At 42.1% G+C, this 18610-nt stretch overlaps 1 protein-coding gene across 1 annotated transcript; it reads left to right on the plus strand.

Moving 5' to 3' along the window:
* Nucleotides 1–17267, plus strand: cntnap5b (contactin associated protein family member 5b). Its single transcript, XM_047031335.1, has 24 exons — nt 1–82; nt 3460–3567; nt 3648–3841; nt 5061–5208; nt 5896–6099; nt 6549–6733; nt 6870–7013; nt 7772–8033; nt 8326–8469; nt 8871–9042; nt 9723–9829; nt 10115–10234; nt 10493–10693; nt 11561–11717; nt 11842–11969; nt 12139–12309; nt 12480–12698; nt 12863–13102; nt 13635–13841; nt 13996–14129; nt 14249–14336; nt 14725–14928; nt 15133–15210; nt 15479–17267. The coding sequence occupies exons 1-24, from the start codon at nt 1–3 to the stop codon at nt 15802–15804; spliced, it is 4023 nt and encodes a 1340-aa protein (XP_046887291.1). The 3' UTR covers nt 15805–17267.
* The last annotated feature ends 1343 nt before the right edge of the window (nt 17268–18610 follow it).

Consider the following 18610-nt stretch of genomic DNA (forward strand, 5'->3'; position numbering starts at 1 on the left):
ATGAGATGGTTTTGTGATGACGGGCAGATGGACAGCTGGGTGGTACCGCTGCCCGTTGCCCAGGACCAGATGATCCGTCATGGTCAGCTCTCTCCCCCTTGACTCTGATCATGACTGTTCAGGTATCTGTTCAATCTTTTTTTATTAATATCAGGATTATCTTACACATTGCTTTTTTGTTTTGAATTATGAATGGTGAATACAACAAAAGTACACAGGGTGTAGTTTTATTCTCAGTGGATGATAATGACGATGGTTTTGTAAAGCTTCAGTGCCAATGATCTGGAATGGTTGTTAGTAAATTGATCTTCTGGCAAGATTGCTGAAAACCATCCATCTGGACACCAGCATCTGTGACACATATGCAATTATAAGCACTGTAGTCATAATGTGTATAGTTGGGTTTGTTTTTGCACATGCTGGCCTAATTCTGGGATAAACAGCACAGTACCCCATGAGCACACACGCACACATAGACAAACACTGCCATCAAGTGCACAAACAATAATTCAAATATGACAAGGGAAAGTGCCATCTGAATCAGCAGTTCTTCACAAACTCCAATTAATGCTTTGGATTAGAGCCTTTCTTTCGAAAAGTCACATGGAGTCTCCACAAGCCTGACCTGGCTTTTCTGCTTCTAGTTTAATCTCCAATTCTCTTCAAAATAATACTACAGCCACAGGTATGCCAATCACACTGTTACATGGCACTGTCCATGTTGCATAAAGCAAAACACAAACTGAAAGGCTCATTCCTTTCGCTTGACGTCTACCACGTCTCTAAATGACTGTCAAGAAGGCGACATATTGATGAATGACCACATCTACATAGGAAATGAGCTGTAAGATGCATAAATGAAGGTCACTGCCTAACACATAGAAGACTAGTGATAATTGCTTCAATGCCCTGATGTTTTTCATGAATATCAAGGTAGACCCACTTTCTATTCATTCTGTCACAGGGTTGCTGAAAGCTGAATGCAAAGAGGAGGCTTGGTTCAAAACACCTACGTTCTCTTCCTAATATTTGTTCACGGTAATTTGACACCAAATTACCTTTTTGCTTTTCTTGTTTCAAGGTTGTGTGTGATTATCAAGTTCTTTTCACTTCTTCTAGCGTGAAAAACGAGACGAGAGAGAAGGGCTTGAGAGAGGAAACAATTGAATTGGCAGAAATGCTTCTCGTATGACATGATATGATGTTACTGTATGTTTCTTCGCAATCAGATCAGCTACACAGTGAACACAACAATCCAAAAGACACTAAGGGAGATCAATTGTTTTGACTTATTATTAAAATAAAATACTAACCCAGTATTTCTGTAGAAGAGACAAACCTGATTCAATAAGTGAATGTGATCTTTGAGGGGGTAAACAAGCTTGCTGTGTGAGACATAATGTCTGTCCTCAGAAAGGGATTTAGTGGCCAGGGTCACCGTCTCGCTGTCGCCATGTCCTTTTGCAGACATATGAAACTTTGTGTATCATCCTCAAAGCTGGTAATCAGTATAGCATGTCCGGCATCCTAGGAGCAAATTATTCCCAATAGGTCTCGCATGAATAAGCAAAATCAGACCACCTTACAGAAAAGTCAATTGTATCTACTGATTTCTAGAAAATGAGTAGTACTGTATTACTAATTCAGTCCATTTTCAGAGTATCCATTAGCAAGGGGTCTCATATCCATTTAGGATTTGAGTGTCTGACTCTATTTGCACCTCAAACTGACCCTGGCCTGGCCACCACAGGCTAACGAGCTTTCTCTTTCCAGAAAACAAAAAAACAATCAACAAAGGAAATGCAAAACAATTTAGATGTGTGTGATATCCTGAAGGAACTAGAAACGAGAAGTATGCCCAGTTATTTATCTTAGTTAACCTCCTTTCTTATCGATACCTCAGAACAAAATATTTTTTGTTAACTTAATATCCATACAATGTTATTTATAAACCTGCTAGCTGAACAAAAAATGTAATGTACGTACGTGGTACTGTCCGTGGTCCTGACGCCATTCGTTTTCTCTCTCTCTCTCTCTCTCTCTCTCTCTCTCTCTCTCTCTCTCTCTCTCTCTCTCTCTCTCTCTCTCTCTCTCTCTCCGTATTTTTCTTTCAAACCAAAACACACATACGCATGCACGCACACACACCCAAACACACATACACACACACACACACACACACACACACACACACACACACGCACACAAACAGACGCACACAAGGCATAGCCTAGATGAATACATCCAAGTGCGAGGATCAGGCTTGCGAGTTAGGGTTGTTTTGTGTACTGTAGGCTTCACAATATCGACTGTGCCGGGGAGTTTTCAGAGGATCAATAATCAATAGTTTTTACAGGTGTAGTACTTCAGTAGCGTAGTTAAAATGAAAGGACTTTTTAGGAGTTAATCAAAAAATTATCACATGGCATTCATGGTAGTGGTTGGAAAAGCTGATCGGCCAATGGAAGAACTGTGTAGCAGAATACACATTCGTGGAGAATTTATATTGCGACCTCGATACATTGCTATTACAGCTTTTGGAAGTAGTATACTTTGAAATGCTGGGTTTTCTGGTCACGATGAGAGCGGTGTGGAATGTATGGCTGAGTGCATTTATTTTGCTATGGTGCAGTTGTAGTTCCACACACGCAGCAAATAACTGTAAGTATTATTTCGCTTTATGTGTTTGCCTGTGGCGGCAAGTTGAAATCGTTTTGTACAATAAATGGTGATAAGTGGGCTAAACAAAATCAATCATGTCTTCCAAGGGGCCATATTCTCAACTCAGCTTTGCACATAACTATAACACAATACGTAATTTTAAAGAGGTTAAAATATATTATCAACACAAGAGGTCGGTGTTCTACCTTTCTAAAGGAGCTTTGTTTTCTTCTTTAAAAATAACTAGAACATAACAATGTGTGTCAGATTTACGATCACGCTATTTATGCATCAAAATGACCGTAAGTAAACTAAACACTGTAGGGTCTGCCTGAAGGCCGTAGATTAGAATAGAGCCACTTAAGTTATTATTTCCGATCTGGAAGGAGATACTAAGTGAAAAGAAAGAGCTTTTTGATTGAAGGTTTTCAAGCTGAGCAGTGTTGCAAAGCAGCTATGTCCTCTGCCAAAGCTAATAGTCATCAATGAAAATTGCTGTATTCATTTTTTTAACTGTGAGACTTTCCAAAACTTGACATGCTGCAAATGACAAACACATTAGCGAAGTACCATTGATATCTTGACAGAGAAAAAAATGCATGTCCATGAAAGATCTTCTCAATTTCAATTGAATGCCACTTTGGATAGCTACACATTTTGGAATGAAGTGGAATAAAGTGTATCTTTTAATTTTACAATCGTTTTTTTGTGATTTGCTACAAGCAACAAGAATGAATCATCCTCTGAAAATTATATCGACTGTGATACATAGTCTACTATAATGCTTTTATCTTTTAGATAATTGTAACGGGCCATTGCTCACAGTTTTGCCTCAGTCATCCTTCAAAGGCTCCACATCCTCCAATGGACAGTTTCCTCACTTGGCCAAGCTGAACAATGAAGAGGGTGAGTACTCTAACGTAACAAGACTGAAGACAAGATAAAGTAGGGAATTCTTGGAATTGTCAGTGTTGTCATCCATGCAGGGGAGGGAGGTTGGGCGCCCCGGCAGTCAGACAAACAGCACTGGCTGCAGGTGGACCTACTGGGGAGGGTAGAGGTCACCGGCATCGCCACCCAGGGACGTGCAGGCAGCTCTGATTGGGTGACCAGATACATGCTGCTGTTCAGTGACCTAGGACAGGTATGGAGGCAGTACCAGCAAGAGGACGACACAGTGGTGAGTTTGCATCTGTCCACGTTATCAATTCATTCGCTATATTTTTTAGGGTACCAGCTTTGTCTCATGTCATATTGTCTTGAACAATATGATGCTCATCCTCTGCTTTCAAACACAGATAATATGAATCGGATGTTTTAAGTAGATTCTTTGTAACAAACCTGATCGGAAATAGAATAATGTCCAATAATACTTTTCAAAGTGCTACAGCCAGACACGCATTGCAATTAATGAGAAGTTCATTCTGCAAGCTGGTGAAAAAGATAACTCTGAAGATTGCTGTTGGACTTGACGTGTGCCTTCAGAGCCATAATGAAAAGCTTAAGAAAAACTGTGCCTGGAAAAAAAAGTAAATGATGGGATTTGTCAGTTTATCGTAGGTCTTAAAGGAAATCCTTGTTCTTTTCACATCCTCTGTTCTCAACTTCTTACTTTCAAAATTAACAAATGTGCAAATTAAACAGCCATCTCCTGGTTTCGCGACAGTGCAACGCAACACCTGAATCTGAAAGTGTTGATTTGTGTTGAATTATACCAAATATGACAACAAATGCTGATTGTTTGGCAATTATCATTTTTACTTTACGTTACTATGTGTCACCACAGGCAATCTAAAAAAAGTCACAAAGTTAAGCAGTAGTTCTGATTGTGTGGACAGGACCCTTGTCAGTGTGTGAAGGCACTCTCAGTAGAAGGACTAGCAGAGGTACAGTAAGACAGATTAGAGATCACTGTCCACTGGGACATAGGGTCACTGCTCAGCATTCCTGACTTGAATTACTGCTTTTTTCCCCTTGTTTTATTTGAACAACTCTTGAATCGATGTGTGCGGCCACCAGAGAGAACGATTGCGGTATTTCTCCTACATGAAAAAACACACGAGTAGGCTTAGACCTCCAAAGATGAATCAATACCAGTTATTTTAGAGCTCCATCATCCTTTTGGCTGTCCTTTTCCAAAGGGACAGACAGGAAAAGTTTGGAGGAACTAAAAAAGAAAACCAGCATTCGATGCACAATACTGCACACCAGGTTATCCCGGCAGTCTATAATACAGTATTTGAGGCAGGTGATGAAGTATAATGGGTATCAATCTCTGACGTTTGTAAGCAACTACTATACTCTTCCTCACGTCACTGGTGTATTGTTTTATTTTACAAAGGTTTGGAATGTGGTGATGATGATGATATCGTTCTTTATCTCTGCCCACCCCCCACCAGACATTCCCTGGGAACACCAATTCAGATGCTGTGGTCCCCCACAAACTGCCCATGTCCATCAGGGCCCGCTTCCTTCGCTTTGTCCCTCTGAAGTGGAGCCGGGAAGGGGGGATCGGCTTGAGAGCTGAGGTCTACGGCTGTGCATACAGTGAGTGCATTGAGCCGCCTTCTTCGATTCTCCAAAAATGGAGCCCTGTCTGTATTCCTGTTCCATGTTCACCAACTTGATGAAGGACTTTGGTGTTTGCAACCCAAGACCCTCACAGTCACTGCTCAAGGAGTTAACATCCTTCAGTTTGAGTTTTCTTTCTTCCTTCGTAACTGTACTTCTGCTTGAAGTACAGTAAAACTGCCCAGACAGAGTCGTACTGCTGGTCTTTTCCAGACTAGCATTTGGGTTCAGGGTATAATATTGATTCGGTGCACATTTCAACTGTGTGGCCTCCTTAGGAATGAGACTCCCCTAATGGCGCCATGGTTTACCACACTGATTAAACCTAGAGTGTAAACTGGAATTCGGACCAGTGACCACACATTATTCTCACCTCAGTCTGGCTGTTAAAAACACAACTCTATACATCCTTCCACAAGAAAGACAGATGTACTGTACATCGATGGATATAATACAAAACAAAGTAGTAGAAGGTAAGCGTATGTGTGCGTGCATGTGTATGCATATGTATCCCTGTGTGGCCGTGTGTGTGTGTGTGTGTGTGTGTGTGTGCTGACATTGCTTTGTGTGTGCACTTGATAGGATCTCCCTCAGTATTCTCTCTGTAACAGAGCAACCAGATGGAAAGTTCTTCATTCTTATTTTCCTGGTCTTGGTTTACAGAGTCAGATGTGGTGGACTTCAACAGTAGAAGTGCTCTGTTGTACCGCTTCAACCAGAAGTCCATGAGCACAGTGAAGGACAGGATCTCTCTCAAGTTTAAGAGCCAGGGAGCAGATGGGGTTCTGGTTCATGGGGCGGGCCAGAGAGGAGACTACCTGACTCTGGAGCTCCACCAGGGAACCCTGGTCCTGCACCTCAACCTAGGTAGGCATGGGCCAGGGTTTGGTCCTAGAAACCACTGGAGCAATGAATATTTCATGACAGATTTAGATGGTACGGATTTGTATTTTTATTTAACAGATTTCAAATAAATTCCATATACAATACAATTGGAACCTTTAAGTTGACTTTAACATGATTCTGTCAATTAATGTTATTTGTCTTGAGACTCTGCTGTTGACTATTTATAACAAATAACTCTACACAGACTGTTAACTACAGCCATGCCGGTTAAAGTTACAGTTATTAAATAGTATTAGTATTATTATAGTATTAATCATCTACAGATTGATTCTCCATAAAACTTAACAATACTGTAATTAAAGTTTGGGTGAACATCCCATACGCTTTATTCCCTGAATTTATGTTTTTCCAAAAATTAAGGTGATTTCTTGTCTTTGTTGTCTTCTACCTGACGACATCCTTGCCTCCAGATGATGAAAAGTTATATCCCAGAAGTGGCAACCTATCGGTGAGTGTAGGCAGTCTCCTGGATGACCAAGGCTGGCACTCTGTCCTCATGGAGCGCATCAACACACACGTGAACCTGACGGTGGACAGGCTGACATACCACTTCAGCACCACAGGTGTGGCCAATTCACTGGAGGTGGACTATGAGGTGGGGCTTCTCCTGTATACTAGTTCATCATTCCCCCGCATTCTTCCTGAAAAAAAAAAAAACACATTATGAATCAATTGGTTGTAGAGTCAGACACAGCAGCACACAACCTTTTATATCTCTTCCTTTCTCAAAGCTCAGCTTTGGAGGTATTCCCCTGCCCGGAAAACCAGGAACCTTCCTCAGAAAAAACTTCCATGGCTGTATTGAGAACCTCTTCTACAATGGAGTCAATATAATTGACCTGGCAAAGAGGCGCAAGCCCCAGATGTACAGCGTGGTAGGACTTTAAATGCCTTTTGTTGGAAAAAGCTATTCAGAAGGCAATCAAGGGTTCCTAGCTCTGACGTGTGCACCATGGGTATAGCTTGGAAGCTGAGGTATTTTAAAATACAAAGAAAGCCTTAAAAATATAAAACTAATTAACTTTTTGGTTTGTAACATTCAGTCGGAATGTCATGCCACCTCTTGCTGTGGTAAGTAAGCATAAAAAGTAAGATGTAGTTAAAGTAATGGCCATTTACAAAGAAAATCACAAAACCTCCTTTGGTGTTCTTTATGGTCACAGCTCCAGTCTATTTTTAATAAGATTCAAATGCCCTGTTGACGTCCAAACAATACCTGGTGCAATCAGGTGTAAATTATTCCTACTTCTTGGGACAATAATTGCCCATTATATTTAACTTTGGGGGCAGACAAAGATTGACTATTGTGGAGCAGCTAACCCCCCTCCTCTAACCCCGTCACTCCCTCCACCCTCTCACACCCCTCACCTCCAGTGGCAGCAGTATCGATTATGTTTTCAGTGTGTGCTCCTCTGAGCAAAGTCTAGATATTGGACATGTATTCTGTAGTCACTCCCTCGGCACCCAGGACTTGGCCAAACAAGGGATGACATTTGACATTTCCATGGCCTTTCCCTTCCCATGATCAGCTACCGTGTGTGTGTCATTAGTCTTCATTCCATACTCCACAGCTTCACTTAGATGGGCAGAAAGATGCAGTGCGGTATTCACCTCATGTCCATTTCTTTCTCAGGGTAACGTTTCCTTCTCCTGCTCGGAGCCCCAGCTGTATTCCACTTCCTTTCTGAGTACCAACAGCTTCCTGTCTCTCCCTGTTGAACCCGGGATGGAAGGGTTGTCGGTTCGATTCCAGTTCCGCACCTGGAACCAAGAGGGGCTCCTGCTCTTGACTGTTCTGTCTGGAACCTCAAAGCTCCTGTTTGTGCACATCAGCAGAGGCCAACTGCACCTCACTCTACAGAGACTAGCAGTTCAGAAGTCTGACGTTGCCATATGTGAGCAGGAAGAAAGCAAACTATGAATAGTCCTCCTTTCTTTCTATGTGTGGTCTTACAAAAGAGACCAGTCACAGTTCCCAGATTACAGTGTCAGTTAAAACCTTTGTCACTGAAACTTGATAGAGACTGGAGTTATCTATACAAATATTACATTGTATACTCAAGGAACCATAGTATGAAGTCTATTTGAATGACAGTTGTTGTGAAGGTTGCGAAATAGGTTCAGTTTGTGAGCTAATGTACCTACACAAAATGTTTCCTTTCTTCTCCTTTCTTTTCCTTCAAGCAGCACATAGTGTAAGTGATGGGCAGTGGCACTCAGTCAGACTCAGCCTCAGAGATCTGAAGGTCTCCCTGACCTTGGATGCTGGGCCAGTCTCAACGATGGAAGTGCAAAACCATGTGGACCCTGACAAGAGTATATTTTGGGGTGGTAAGATTATTCTTACCTTTCTTTTTTGAATGTTTTACCTCTGCCCTCACCTTTTATAAATTACCCTGTCCAAACACTTCTTACTGAGTGTGTGATAGGAATGACTGAGGGGTGATAGACTGTAATTATGCTGCATTACAGCCTTTGACTGATAACCTACCTACGTTTTTGGGGACCAAGCTAGAGATTGATTTTCTCTTCCATGGAAGATTCTATGCTCCAAATTGGACTGAGACCGCTGCAGACTGGACAGTGCCCATTCTTCAGACCTGGCCAGTGCAATGACACTGCACCTGATTCGCCAGTCGCATGCCGTCTCCGTCTGATTGTCAGATTGATCTGTCCTGTCATTTAAAAAGAAAGTGATCGTAGTGTCTGAGAGTGATTGTGCTTGTCAACAGGTTGTCCATCCTTAGTGACCAGTCAAGGTTGTAGGAACCCTACTTTGGCCTTTCAGGGGTGTCTACGGCAGATCACCATCAACGGTCAGCCTGTGAACATGTCCTTTGTGCAGCAAGGGATATGGGGCAATTATAGCCAGATTCACTTTGATGTATGTGAGATCCATGACAGGTAAAACATGGCTCCTTTCCATATCACAGAATGAACGGTGTTTGTCTTTGTCACCCCATGTCCCCCGGTATGTTCATGAGTGTTTTTGCAAAGCTGCAACTCAAACATGTTAAGATCAATCGCAAGTCATCTAAGACAGATGGAGGGGTTAACAAAGCAAGACAGTTCCTTCCCTTGTAGTGCTCCTCCATTGGTGCCCTGGCAAATCTGTTGTGCCCTCTGTCATCCTGGCTTGGCAGGAAACAGACCGTGACTTCTAGAATACCTCAGCCTAATCACAGCTGCCTGTACTGGCAGCCACACAACACATTTTTCACTCAGTCTAATACTCCAAGCTGGCACAGAGGTAAATCAATATTGGCAGCTCAGAGATGGGACTTAATTACTCAGTGGATTTTTATTTGGCAGTCTGCTCGGGCATGCAAACCTCCATCAAAAGCTGGTACTGTGGGTCACATGAACACGTCATTTGGTCCAGTGTGGCCTTCTACTGTTCCTTCTGCTATCGCTTTTGTTGGTTTTCACCTTGTGCTGTGTGAATAATGTGCAGGCATGTGTGTATACATGGTAGTATCTGTACGAGTGGGTATGTGCGTAAAAATAGACAGCCGGTGAAAAGTTTGGGTGAGGGGAAACAAATATTTGTTCCGTTTTAAATTTGACTATGTTTCTTTTTATAGATGCCTACCCAATTATTGTGAGCATGATGGTCAATGCTCCCAAACCTGGAACACCTTTTACTGCGACTGCTCTGGGACTGGTTACACTGGAGCAACCTGCCACAACTGTGAGCAAATTGAAACCTAGTTCCTATTTCCTATAGCCAGGCCAGGCATCAGGCCGCTCCTCTTCTTGTCTTTGGTTGTTGTTTACTTGAAGTGGATGTGGCCTGATGTCTGTGTGTTTAGCTACCCCGGGAATAATCCCAGTCCCATTCAAGTCTGCACTTTCTACACGGTTCACCTGTAGCACTAGACGAGACCATGTCACGTAAAAGAATATGTTTGGTCTAAAAAAGTAATGGGGGTTAACTCCATGGTGGAAGTCACAGTATTTATTTTGCCTTCAACAGCTATTTATGAGGCGTCTTGTGAAGCACACAGACGGAGCACTGGTTTATCCGGCTACTTCTCCATTGATCCAGACGGCAGTGGTCCTCTCAGATCGACGCTGGTGTACTGCAACATGACTGGTGAGCTGTGGATGAACAAACGTGTCAAGACAAAGCTGCACCAATGCTAATCACTTCCGACAGGGTTGCAATCATCAGGCCATCGTGTGTTATGGGAAGCTAACCATACTGTAGCTTGGAGCCAACCAGCCTGTAGCTTTGAGCCAACCAGCCTGTAGCTTTGAGCCAACCAGCCTGTAGCTTTGAGCCAACCATCCTGTAGCTTTGAGCCAACGTCCTGTAGCGTTGTCCAGTCAGCCTGCTTTGTTTCCTGTGCAGATGACCGGGCGTGGACAGTGGTGGTCCACAACAGCACAGGGCCGGTGAGCGTTCAGGGCTCTTCTCTGCAGGGACCACATGTGAGGATGTTCCACTACACCGCCTCGCCTCAGCAGATGCTCTCATTAGTGGGCCGGTCTGAGCTCTGCCAGCAGGAAGTTGTCTATGGTTGCAGGAAGTCCCCTCTTTTCAATGCGTTTGGTGAGTCATTTCAGAGGAAACAGTTGTGAGTGGTGGTTTTGTTCTGCGTGGAAAATGACTGCTTAGGAAACGCTATCCTTTCACAACACCAGACACTATCTGGTGTCTCGCTATCCTTTCACAACACCTCAAGCCGTTTATTCAGTCTCATGATAAGGAAAGACAATGACTGTAGATGTTTCTAACAAAGTTTGTTTGTTTTTTTGCGTCACTCATCTGCTGCCTGGCTGAGACATGTGTTTACCACTCCCAACCCTCTGTTCACTCTCTTTCATTTCAACTCCCACTGTGAACAAAGTGGCTCTCAGTCACTTCCATCTCACGTTGGGTATTCACGCTTTTTTGTAGAACCTCTGAAGAAATGAAATATTTATGCCGGGAGATTTTCTGAGACATAAGCAAACGAACAAGACACTGGTATCAACAAAAATATCAAGGAATTTAGACTCAAATGCATTTTTTCCTAATGCCTATACTGCAGCATAGTCAAGGAGTTCCACTGCACAACCTTAAAGACCCACTTGGATTATTTTTAATGGGTTACCCAGCCAGTTACCATGAATATGTTTGAAATAGAAATCTAATATAAAAGTATTTTTCATCATGGACTGTTGACCAAACACTGCTTTGCTTTATTGACTGCATTGGTTGGTGTTTTTTATGAATGGAGCACAGTCAGTATCAGTAGATTCACATATGCGCTGATGTTTGAGCTAATTAAAGCCTTTGGTTGTAACATGGTTAAACATGCAATAAATAATAGTAAGAGTTAAAAGGGGGTGATTAGGAGTTAATAAGAGAAAGTGAGACAGTGAGTGTGACAATGACCTTATGAGACAGTGAGATAGTGTGTGTGTGTGTTTTCAGATGGGACTCCGGTGTCATGGTGGCTGGACAGGGACGGAGAGAGGAGGACCTACTGGGCTGGCTTCCAACCTGGCATCCAGCAGTGCTCCTGCAGCCTGGAGGGAAACTGCATCGACACGGACTTCTTTTGTAACTGTGACGCAGACCGAGACTCATGGCAAGATATGGCCATTTCACCAATGAACGACACTGAATCAGTTTCAGATACATTTGATCACGTTTCCCTGGACGTCTTTGTTTTATGTCTGAATCCTTGATCATGGTTTCACTGTCTTCAACAGGGCCACGGACACAGGATTTGTCTCCTTCAAAGATCACCTCCCCATGACAGGAATGGTTGTCGGAGCCACACACAGAACAGGTTCACTGGTTACATACAGGGTTGGGCCTCTTCAGTGTTCTGGTGACCGTAAGTGTTAAGAGTCAACGCTTGACTGGTATTAACAATGAATACCAAGTACATTTTGAGTGTGTGAATTTTGTGGATTGGATGAACAAGTGAGATGTCTGACACTATGCAGTGTACACAATGAGACTACTTTATTGAGATGTACCGTATGTCCACTGTATATCTCCAGGATTTCTGTGGAATGCCGCATGGGTCTATGAGGGTTCATCCTACCTCAGCTTCCCCTCCTTTCAGGCTGAGCTCAGCGCTGATATATCCTTCTACTTCAAGACCAGCAGCTACTCCGGGGTCTTTCTGGAGAACCTGGGGAAAACTGATTTCATTAGGCTGGATATGACCTGTGAGTTATAGACAGAGCCCACATGTTACTCAGGAAACCTAGTTCTGTTCTCTTATCTGCCATAGGCAATGTCACATTGCCAACAATTGCCATTCTCTTCTTTCAAATTCGGAAATGCCTGTATAGAAATGTGAAGAATTTAGGAGAGCTTCCATCTGTGTTCTCACCAGCACCCACAGCCATTGCCTTCCTGTTCGACGTTGGGAATGGTCCTGTGGTTTTGACGGTGAGATCCCCAGTCCCCCTGAATGACAGACAGTGGCATTATGTCCACGTGGAGCGCAACGTGAAGGAGGCCACGCTCCAGGTGGACCAGCTGCCCCCCCAGTCCCTGGGGGCCCCCTCTGATGGCTTCTACCGCCTACAGCTCTCCTCCCAGCTGTTCATAGGTAAGCCTCACTTCATAGGGGGTCCCAGGGTACACCACTGACAAAGAGATTCATTTTCAGGATTCATCTGACAATATGAATCCGGAAAGGGTGATTCATTCGATTCATCCTCTCCTCAGGATTCACATGAGCATACTATTAACGTGACTTGATCTCACTGTCAGGAGGAACAGCGTCCAGACAGAGCAGCTTTGTGGGCTGCATCCGCGCACTGACCATGAATGGGGTCACTCTCGACTTGGAGGAGAGAGCTAGGAAGAGCCCAGGAGTCAGACCGGGCTGTCCAGGAAACTGTGGCGGTCAGGAACACCACTGCCACAACAGGGGAAGGTGCATTGAGAAAGACCGGGGCTACGTGTGTGATTGCACGCACTCTGCCTATGGAGGTCCACACTGTGAGAAAGGCAAGTCAATCCATATTGCAGTCAGAGGGATTTCTATATACAGTAATTGCGTTAAGTTACTTTTCTGACGGGCTTCTGATCAAATTTCAAACCAAATGGGTTCACAAGGCCAGTGTAAAATGCAGTCTTTGTTGTTTAAAATATTGTCCATTAGGGGTCTAATATGGCACAGGGCCAACTCTTTTGGACCAAAAATCAATGAAAGCACAATTGATGCTGAATTACAGTAAAAGCAATTCCAGAGAAGCTTATTTCAGACATCAGATGTATGAGCAGTGCCATTTCTGTACCATTTCTTTAAGCTTTTTCCACTGTAATGTTCTATTCTCTATGTAAGGGACAAATGGTTTGACAAATCAAAACATTCCAATCAAGTTTTTCTTGATTGTACAGCACTATCTTGTACAGTACCCCTTTTCAAAGGTTTACAGTCTTTTCTCATGGTCATACCTTGTATGTAGGCTGTTCAAACTGTTGATTCACATGCATGTCTTCATCTGTATAGTGTATTGACACTCTGTCTCTGTTATAGAATTGTCAGTGTCCTTTGAGAGTGGTTCCTCAGTCACCTACAGGCTACAGGAGCCTTCATCCGTGATGGACAGCCGAGGCAGCCAATCAACTGACAAAAATGGAGACAGCATCACCTTCCGTTTTCGGACAGTCCACGCCCCTGCCATGTTGCTGTTCGTCAGCAGCTTCAATCAAAAGTATATGGCAATCATCTTGGCAACAAACGGTGGTTATATTATCTTTTTTTTCTCCTTTTCTCTCTACTGTTATCAATTCACTCTTCTCTGGTACAAATTGAAATATTGGAGTTCTAAACATTTAGTCTATTATCACAATCAAAAATGTATTTTTTTATATTAATTCTTTCCTTTTCTTAACAGGGAGTTTACAGATCAGGGACCAGTGGGCTAGAGAAAAGACTTCAGATGTATTCAGTCCTCAGACCACCAGTCTGGCTGATGGAATGTTCCACCACGTCCATATCCACAGAGACAGGAGAGACTTGGATATTCAGGTTAAAAGCTCTCTAACAGGATCTGTGGTTTCACACACCGGGACAACTGTACTACTACTGCTTCTGTCCCTGTACGTCACCTACACCATCATATAACTGCCTTTCTATTTTTGGAATAGATTGACGATGACATCACTCGAAGATTCAGTGTCTCGTCAGATGCAGAGATGGCCAGACATACATCTTTGACGTTGGGAAAAGTCATGGGTACTTTAACCTTGATAGGTTTTTTCGGAGTTCTGAGTACTTTGAATAAAGTACAACTGTAATAGCATAATGTCCTGCTCATTCACATAATAGCACTTTTAAGCATTTTTTTGAAAACTCAACATTGGGATATAAATTAAATCAAACTGGAATTTAAGGTCTCTACATTGCAAATGAGGTTACAGTACTATTATTATTATTTTTTTTATCAAAACTATTTGTTTCATTCTGTTAGTCTGTCCAAGAGTGTTTGAGCTGGGACCAACATTTAGCATTCATGTGAATATGGTTTGTTTCTAATACAGGATCAAAGTTATTTCAATCTTGTATGTGGTTACATTCTTAAATCTATATTGCACTGTCCAACACCTCTGTTTCACATCAGCAGGGCTCCCTGGTGTGGATGAGGAGGTGTTGAGGGCTGGATCAAGCGGTTTCATTGGCTGCCTGTCATCTGTCCAGATCAATCATTTGGCACCTCTGAAGGCAGCCATCTTAAATCGTGTAAGCTCATTGGTCAGCATACAAGGCAATATGGTTGAGTCCAACTGTGGAGCTCTTTCTAATGTTACGACATCACACTCAATATCTGGTGAGTGTTAAGCAATTGCATTGATCAAACATTCCTTTGTAGTATAGCTTTTTGTTTGCGTTTGGGTCAATAATATGGATTTGAGCCCTTGTTATCGTGTGTATGGAACAATACACTCCTTATATGGTTGTAATTTCGAAATGACTCATATATACAGGGTTTTGTAAGTTAGTGCAGTTTTTACTCCCTTTTCCTTTTTCATAGATCTGTCAGACAGTGGGGTGCATGGCGACAAAGAGCGACGGAATAATCCAGAACACAATGGTTCAGCTTTAGTTGGAGGTATGCTAATACTTTCCGGTTGCTGTTGAGTCTGCTTTTCCATTCTTAAACAAAGGATATGTGTCATGGCAAACTGCTTTTTATTAGCACTGTTACTCCATGTTACTTTTCTATTTACGTCAGAAGTGGGTAACAGAAAAAGCACAACAGCACCAGTACATGAGATATGCTACTTTGAGACTTTATTCTGAAGGCACTGCTTCACTTCTTCTTGTTCACTCACAGACTTTGAGCCCTTAACTCAACTGTGTTCTCTGTTGTCTCCCAGGAATCATCGCTGCAGCTTCAGGTGTCATCCTCTGTGCAGTAACCCTGACAACTCGCATCGTGTACCAACGCTGCCATTGTGCACAGGACAAGCAGTCCGTCACACAGAAAGAGGCATGTCCCAATCTGGACACCCGCTACCCTGAAGGCTACACTGAAGGCTACCCTGAAGGCTACCCTGAAGGCTACCCTGCCAACATTGACCTGGACCTCTGCCCAGATCTGGATCTGGACATGGACCTTGACATAGATCCACGCTTGGATCCCTGCTTGAACCTGAGTTCTGATAACTCAAAGATAGACAACAAGAGGGAGTATTTAATCTGAGACCCTCCCATTGAGCTTTTCTCTTCTAAAATCTCCTTTTTGTAGCACAACCCCCAACCCTCTCCCCAATCTGCTTGCCCTTGGGTATTGAACAAATGTACCAAACAGGCAAGGCTCAGGGTCTAGCTTGAGTTGGACTTGTTGCTGTGCCCTGTCACAGGTACAACTATGATGGATTCTGTAAAGAGACCAAGAAGAAAAAACGGTCGGCGTAAAACTACTAATCCTCCAACACAGACAAAATAATACACCAACATGAATCCCTCAAAGTCACCTTGGTAACCTCCATAACATTCTGATCTCATGGCCTCATGACATAGTTTTACTCTTGAAATGTTTTTTGGTTTGCTGGTGGTGTTTGCCATTTCAACAAAGGAAGACTTAAAGTAATATGAAGAGCAGCTGTTTGTTGCTGGGTCTGCTTTTGGTGTTTGACTGCGTATCTAATCCAAGACACATGCCTTACATAGCAATTTACTGAATGTCTACCTGGTTATCAAGACTGAGATTTCCATGTTAACATTTGAATATATATGAACATATCCATACAATTTGTCATACTGTATGGACAGTTCAAATACTTTTCATTTATTTTTCAGGTTTATGTGTAATCATGTAACAACATTCCACAAACATTTTGTTTAAAGTTTTTGCTTAATGCCTGCAGTTAAACTTTCAAGTCACCTAATTTGGTGTTTTACAGATTGTTAAACAGTTGATTGGTGCACATCTGATAGCTAGGGCTGTCTGTGCAGTGCACCTGCTCCAACTCCATGGCAACAAAACACAACATATTCCACTGGATTGGCGGAGTGTCAGGACATCCTCCTTACTGGCAACATTATTATTGTGCTGTATGACACTCCAAAACAGTATTGCAATGTAATTTTAGTCAGCAGTTATTGAATCATCTTTGGATGTTACAATGTGCTTGTTATGAATTTGTTATGTCGTTTTTACATGGTTTTATTAATTGTCCATCAAACGATAGAGGAGCAGATGTGAATAGAGGTGCACAACTCTGGTTTCATAACTGTCTTTTTCTACAGTGCAAGCATTGCAACAGTGACTGTGCTTAAACATTATATTGTGGGTAATATACTGATTTGAAAACTCAAATTATATTACTCAGAGATAATCTGAGGAAATGTTGGTAAATATGTTCTCTGTTGACAATGAGCTGATGGCTAAGTTGTTTGTTTTATTTGAACGTTAAAAGTTATTAGTCAAATAGATTTTGTGAAATTTCAGTTCTTATGGATTTTGAGTGACAAAGGTAATTATTATTGTTATTATCAATTTGAACACTATTGAAAAATGTTTGAAAGCTTTACGATAGTTTTTTCACTGTTGCTGTACTCTGAAAAAAGTGTGCCATACTTTTAAGAGATTTAGATTCTGTGACAAATGTCCATGTAACTGGTCAACCAGTTCTGCTACAGTAAATGGATTTGTGTTTGTGTTTTGTAGATTCTGAAGTTGTACTTATGTCCGTTATGTGAACGTTTTCACTAACAAATATATCAAAAACAAAATCTGTTTATATTGACTTCAGCGTAAGCTTTTCAGGGTCAAACCAGGGGCGTCGTTACTGGGGCACGTGCACTAGTATAAATCTGCTGTTACCTAGTAAAATCAATAACTGTAAAAAAGTTTGAGTATTAACAATTTACTTTACTAGTCAGTGCATTAATTTAGATTTAGATTGATAATCCCAGGAAAAAATAAATGCAATATCTCAAGCAATGCTTGTAAAATCAAAGCAGTTGATAACACAGACGATGCCCACACGATACCTGCAGAATTCCAGCGCACGCTTCTGAGCTTGCCAAATAGCCACTGAAGCACGCACACAGAAGTCCAGGTATCGGACTTGGCACACAAGTCGGAATTGAGATAGGCTAACCAAACTTTACACAACTAAAGAAAGTTTCTAAATGATAGGCCTACCAATCATCATATTTTGACTAAAACAAAATTTGTACTGCGCGCTTGTATTAACTGTTGATGTCCCTGCCAAAGCTGATATCAAACTTGCGCCTCTGAACTGTTGTACAGTGGGTTACGCAGGGGGAGTTTCTATAGCCTAGTAGTGCATTGTGCGCAGCAAGCTTGAAAGAAAAAAAAGGGATATCAATTGGGGCCTGTGCCCCCGTAGAGTTTTATGTCTAACAACGCCTCTGGTCAAACTATCCTCAATCCAGGATCTTTGACCGGTTTGTATTCACTTAAGTGCATAGGCAATTCTAAAATTCTAAATTTCACATAGGACACTATTTAACACAGTGTTGTAACAGTATGAAATGAAAATTATTCTATTTATTATTACTTAATTTGTTTTTATTGTATTAGTATAGAGGAATTATTTCAGGTATTGTGAACCAATGTATATTTCAGTATAATCATTTTTTTACAGTATAATTGTCCTGTTATAAAATATCTCCCCTCAACTATAGATCAAAATATTTCTCACAGATTAAAGAACTTAAAGTGCACTTGAATGATGAATAGTCTTTCACAGCCATTAGCTGACTTTCATTTACTGTGGTCTCCTAGGGCCTCTGAAGTGTTGGGTTCCTGGAGAAGGCAACTTTGGGGAATGATTGAGGTGACATGGTTCATCATAAATCATTGGACAACTAGTATCTCTAGATGTTTTGGTGATGAAACACATTACTCCTCCTCTCCTCTGCCTTTGGCGAGGCATTAATTAAATTACCTGCAGCGGGCTTGTGCTAAATGCCAAACAGGCACTGTTGCTCATAGTCACATGGTGACTTTGGTGTCTTCCTCTACATGGACAGAA

Source organism: Hypomesus transpacificus, chromosome 12 (genome assembly GCF_021917145.1).
Source record: "Hypomesus transpacificus isolate Combined female chromosome 12, fHypTra1, whole genome shotgun sequence".
Lineage (NCBI taxonomy): Eukaryota > Metazoa > Chordata > Actinopteri > Osmeriformes > Osmeridae > Hypomesus > Hypomesus transpacificus.